This window comes from Hakea prostrata, chromosome 4 (genome assembly GCF_041222555.1).
Source record: "Hakea prostrata isolate BN-2017 chromosome 4, UWA_Hpros_2, whole genome shotgun sequence".
Classification (NCBI taxonomy): Eukaryota; Viridiplantae; Streptophyta; class Magnoliopsida; order Proteales; family Proteaceae; genus Hakea; species Hakea prostrata.
The window spans coordinates 12,703,011-12,708,948 of NC_142603.1; the positions used below are offsets into that span (position 1 = coordinate 12,703,011).

The 5,938-nt window shown below is 38.0% G+C and overlaps 1 protein-coding gene across 1 annotated transcript; it reads right to left on the minus strand.

Moving 5' to 3' along the window:
* Positions 1 to 502: 502 nt before the first annotated feature.
* Positions 503 to 5,543, minus strand: LOC149017965 (uncharacterized). Its single transcript, XM_089152290.1, has 6 exons — positions 5,194 to 5,543; positions 4,395 to 4,630; positions 4,035 to 4,293; positions 1,368 to 1,547; positions 1,110 to 1,265; positions 503 to 996 (listed from the first exon to the last, which is right to left on the minus strand). Exons 1-6 carry the CDS (start codon positions 5,221 to 5,223, stop codon positions 823 to 825), a joined length of 1,035 nt encoding a protein of 344 aa, XP_089008416.1. The 5' UTR covers positions 5,224 to 5,543; the 3' UTR covers positions 503 to 822.
* Between the last annotated feature and the right edge of the window lie 395 nt (positions 5,544 to 5,938).

Consider the following 5,938-nt stretch of genomic DNA (forward strand, 5'->3'; position numbering starts at 1 on the left):
CTCCCAACGGCTTTACAACCCCAAGCTATATGGGGCCGATAAGTAAAAAATAAATAAATGTAACCCTGTAATTTTTTGTCAATGGCAGTCAGGGGAACACTCTGTGCTCTCCGTCGGAAGATGACCTAGATTCAAAAAATGGGAGGTTTAAAAATTTTTCTCTCCACATGGGTAGAGCAGAGGATCAAGACTCATGGAGATGTCTTTTTCCATGACCTGCTTATTTCTGGGAGGCCTGTGTAAACATGAATGAGAAGCTAAAAATAAAATAACACTGTTCATAGGCTTGAAGTGTAAACCAAGCTCAACTAGTAAGATTCTCAGACAGTGCTCAGGCTACTCCCAAAACCAGATGGCTGCCTCAATCCAGGGCTGATCGAAACTGCCAACCTTTCTCTTAATTGGTTTAAGTTGCTTGACTTGTCCAAAAGGAACTGAAAATTCAGCTGTTATCAACCTATACCTCCTCAATTCTCTACAGTAGCACTCAAAGAAACAATAAGAAAGAGGCTGGAACCGAAAAGGAAAAGTAATGCACCATGATATGCCAATACACTCACATTGATTTCACAAGAAATATACATGATAGTATCTGTATTCAAAAATAAATTAAGAAACGGAATAACTGTAGCATCAAAAGGGCTCAGGAGTACAATAAAGGAAAGAAAAGAATCACTGAAACTTCAAGCCTCTTCTGTGCTGCATACAAAATTTTCAACCGTCTTGAAGGATGGGTGAAGGGATGGGTGAAGGGGTGAGGGTCAGTGCTGGCTTAAATCCTGGTGAAAGTGTTATTATTTACATTACCCAAGTGGAAGGGAACTACTTTTGATAGTCTGAGTAAAGGAAGCTCTCATACCGCGTTCCCTTCAATGTCTTGTTAACATCATCCCAGTTCTCAACCTGCTCTGATAAAGACCCATTGTGTATTTTTACTTGACGGCTCTTAAGCTTCCTCTGTGGAACTCTTAGAAAGTCTTGGACCTCGATCAGCTTCTGCAGGAAAGAGGAACATGAGCAACACAGAGAGCATTACAGTGGAGGAAAAAAATTTGTTTTTAAACATGGACATCATTAGTGTGTCCATCTAGTGAAGGAAGATATCTTACAGTGCTATTCTTTATGATGTCCTCATAGTAAAGAATCATGTGGCGTGTGTTTTTGAAGTATTCTAAAGCTTTGGCAGTCATATCTTCCACTTGCTTCAGATTGGAAATCAACAATGTGGCATTGATGGTAGGCTTATAAGTTGCCAGTATTTTGGCCTGCAAACAACTAGAAATCAGATTAAAAATCATGCTATAAGCATGCATGAGGGGATTTCCCCCCGGGGCCGGGGGAGGGGGATAGAGAGAGAGAGTGCACACCTCATGTGGTGAATGCACATGAGACTTGTGGGTTCCATTCAGCAACTTGGCATCTCGGTCATAAGAATTTGCAAAAACTGATATCATTCTGCGTAGCAGATTTCTCCGAAAGAGAAATATTGTGGAGACACCCCTTCGATTGAAATATTCTACTATCTCCTCGTGATGTTTTATCACACCCTGATGATTAATGGCGGCAAGATAAGCAACTTCTTTAAATAGTCACCCACAAAACAAATATTGTAAATAGGATCTATTATGACAAATTAGGCAACGGACCAACGCGACGATATGCATGTATATGAGATTATAGTCAGAATCTAGAGAGTAGCCATCTCCATGGGTTTGAACCTTTTGTATAAATTGTACACAACTTTTACAAATTGATGAATCAAGCAAATGAAAATGCAAACCACGAAGAACGGCAATCTCTAGTAAAATTAAATTTATAACTACTTCCAACCCATCTGACAGATCAGGATAAAAGAAGCCATTGGAGGAAAGAGAAGCCAGATCTGATGGAGCTGGAATTAAGGATGAGAAAAGGTTTATGGCTAAGAAAGCTTGAGATGGGACCATCTTCATTCGAAATTCAGGATTACAGGTGGTCACTGATATGGCTCTTTCTTTAGTTTACCTAAAAGACTGAAGAAAGCTTTCTCTCCTCCAAAATTGAATGCCATCTCTCTTCATGTAGCTTAGCACAAGGAAATGGATGCTCTTTCCACACCTGATGCACTGTACAATTGTACAGCTCACATTAAAGAGATTTTAATGTATATTCTGGACTAGTAAATATCATTTTCTTTTGATGAATTCGCTGGTGGAATCTCAGTTGTCTTTTTAAATTTAGAAGATTTGTGCTCATTATTAGAGAAATATGCACCCTAGAGATGGATACTACATAAAAATAGAAGTTTCAGTTAATTGTTCTCCACGCCTATACCACCAGAACAACTCAACAAAACAATAAGCAACACAAATATTATCCCAGAGGAGTACCAAATGGGAATTTTTGCTGCAGTCTGTTCAAAATCAGAAAACCATGATAAATAAGCAGAACTCCCAAGATAAAAAGCAGAACATCCTAACCAAAGAAAACTGCAGAGGAGCTCTAAAATTTGACATGAATCATAACCTTATCAACATCATTATCAAGAGCTCTTGACCCTATGTTCTTCAGACAAGAATATATATAAAATAAAGGCAATTGTTCTGTTCACTGGAACTTGATCCTAACCAAGAGCTTGTGACACTTTCAATGAAAAAACCATTTCAATGCAAAATTCCACACCTTAACCATGCTGCCATAATTATCCCCATATTTCAAGCCACAGAATCGACAACATTGGGACCTCAGATAAGAATTCTACTTTTGGGTTTCAAATTGCACCATTAGGAAGCCACAAGAATTTCTAGCCTTAAATGTCTTCATAAAAAGGGCAAACCCAGTGTCGGAGGCTCCCACACAAGCATAGTCTTCTTTTTTTTCTTTTCTTTTTATTTTTTTATTTGGGGGGGGGGGGGGGGGGCATTTTCCTACACAGCCTTCAGCCCAGAAAGTTGTGATAAGAGGCTGTTTCGATACATTGACCTCAAGCTACAACTGTGGTCCACCAACCATAGCGCCTGCCCCTTACCCTAGCTTTAAATGTAGTCATAATTTGTTTATATACACTAGACCAAGAATTCTAGCTTTTATCTTTTATAATTATATTTGTCCTTTCTTTCTCTAATCACAAGAGATAAAATCTGAAGTGGAAAATTTTATTGCAAGAAATGATCTAAAAAATTGTCCTATATATATATCAACACACACAACTTCAGACCTTGTCTTTACTGGTCACATGAAACATGAACCAAACCATCTACTTTTCCCTGTCAATGACTTCTTCTTAAGTAAATTTCAAGTACAAAAACTGGTGCTTTTACCTATGCAACTTAGTGACGCCTCAACAAAGGGATATCTAACATGATGCGGAGGAACCTCAATAACTAAAAGGTGGCTGCCTATAATTTATATCTGGAGTTATGGAGGTGAAGAGTGAGACTAGATAATTGAACAGAAAACAAAGCCATGCTTGTGGCTATTTCATCTATCACTGACCGGAAGTGTGCAATAATTTCATCATCAGTTATAAGTATAGAAACAGCATAAGGTACTGGAGGGTCATCAAATGATGCGCAACTTAAGGAAACCCATATTACAAATGTAATGTTGCAAGCAGGAACTTCCATTTGCACAAGTGAGGGGGTAGACTGTAGGGAGGATGGGGAAGCATAAAATCAGACTTATCTGATGGTTTCTTGCCTTGGAAGTGAACTCAAGCATAATTTATCCACATGCACTCACAACAAAAGAGAGGTCAGGATGGGTATTCATAATTTGGATAACCTCATGAAGCAGCATCTAAGTTGGGATGCTGGATAAAGTGCCTACATTGCTCAGATTACCTAGAACTGGAACAATCATTGTGGTGAATAACTGATTCACAAAATTTTCAATATCAATGTATTTGTTATTTGTGTCTGCTCTAAAATCGAGATGTTATAACCTTTACTCAATGCAATAAAGAGAAAAGGTCAATTAGAGAGAGCTGGGGGGTGGGGGTGGGGGTGGGGAAACCATATACATAAGAATAGGTTGACTTCCAACATATGACTAACCTGATTAAGCATCCACTTCAAGCCAACTGCAGCTGAGCATTCATTCTTGGAAGCACTGCTTAGCCAATCCAGGTTGTAAACTTTATCCAGTGTCTCTATAATTGCTGAAGAGTTGGCTCTTCTTTCTTTATGAGAGAAAATTTCACCATTCGAGCTTACATTGATATGACTATTTAACAATGTCTCAAACCATCCACTACCAGATCTCTGCATCGACAAGATGGCAAAGAATCTTACAGGATTGCATGCACATTCAGCCCTGTTAATGCAACAAAAAATATGAAATATTTCATTTTGAGCAATGTAACTGAGCAAGTCCAGACCAAGATTTGGAACCCATTGCAGGAATCTCTGAATTACCTCTCATAGGTTTTTGGCACGGGATAGTGAATATAATGCATCTCTTGTGGATCGATATCTAATTTACGGCAAGGCTGTTGAATCCCTTCAAAACTTAATAATCTGGACTTGGTGTGGGTTCTTATCTGCTTTATACAAATTGAGCAAATATAAATACCACAGACCACAGAGAACAATAAGACAACCGTCCTCAATACCAAGGGAGACTTCTTAGTGGGCTTGATGACGAGGGTATCCTGTGATGAAGAAGTTAGTAGATGCCAGTTAGAGGATGTTCCAATTACAAAATCAGATGCAATAAGCAAGCGAGTGCATCCAAGCAACAATACATCAAATCTATTTGAGCTCGAGAAGACATTAATAACATTTAAATTTCCATCTGAAGAGGGGAAATCTTCTATTCTGCTTGAACATTTGAGCAGAGGAAAACCAATGTGTTTTACAAGAAAAAAATTGAAAATTTGGGATGTTAAGAAATCATGAGAAACACAACTTTATAGTTGATCTGTTTCTGGGAAATCAGAGGAAGCAGGAGGAAACCCAACACCCCCAACCCCCCCAAAAAAATAAAATAAAAAAAAAATAAAACAAGAAAACAAGAAAAAGAAGAAGAAACTTAGAACTCTCCTCTTAAATCATCCATTTTCGCCTATACACAAATTAATCATGCAAAAGAACCACAAAGAAGAAAATTTGAATAAAAACAAAAACCCACCCAAAAATTTGAGCTACATGGTGGAGCAGAAGGGAAGAAAAGATAAATGAAAAGGGAACGAGTAGCATGAACGCCTCAACCCACCTTGCTGAAGAAACATAGATCTTCTGCCATCTTTTTTCAAGAAAAGGAAGAAAACAGAAGGGCATTGGATTCCTCTTCCCACCCTTTTCTCCTCCCTAAAACTTTTGCTTATTTCCAAGACTCTGCTTTCATGGGATTAAAGAAGCTCTTGGAGCTTTCGCATACATCATTTCCCTGTGTGTGTTCTCCATGGCCTGCGTTCTCAGCTCGTGTTACTTATCTTGCTTGTTTTGATTGATGGGCGAGCGCGTTTGCACAAATCCAGAATTCATATATCGATTACTCAGACCAGTTAGACTTGACTCTGCTTGTTCTGTCCGAGCCGTTTGATCCTCAACCAAGTGTAATTACTAATTTAAATTAACTTTCCAGAGAATCATTCTGAGATACTGTTTTCCGCTATTCCTTTATGATTAAAAGTCTACTTAACTTTTAATGGGACATGGATAAAATTTGTTATTAAGCAAACGTTCGTTAATGGAAAGTTCTGTTCTAATCTTTTGGAAGAAATTTCGATTTTTTTTTTCAACTGATATGGCACTGCAACACATGGGAATTTTTAGAGTAGTTGATATCATTTGGACATTAATTAATTAATCAATCTAATTATAGAATGATTCTTGAGAAAATTTTGGAAAATCTGTGGTCCTAACTCCTAGCTCCTAATACTATGCCGTTTCTTCCGAGTCTATAGTATTGATTGTGTAACAAATTTGGAAACTGTCAATTTCTAAAATTCACAGAA

Bases quoted from the DNA above. Each gene is read 5' to 3' on its own strand.
- LOC149017965 (XM_089152290.1), bottom strand. From the start codon at position 5,223: ATGGCAGAAGATCTATGTTTCTTCAGCAAG. The intron at 4,294-4,394 runs GTAATTCAGAGA...TTGCATTAACAG, and splicing joins GTGCCAAAAACCTATGAGAG to GGCTGAATGTGCATGCAATC. The intron at 1,266-1,367 runs GTGTGCACTCTC...AGTTGTTTGCAG, and splicing joins ATGTGCATTCACCACATGAG to GCCAAAATACTGGCAACTTA.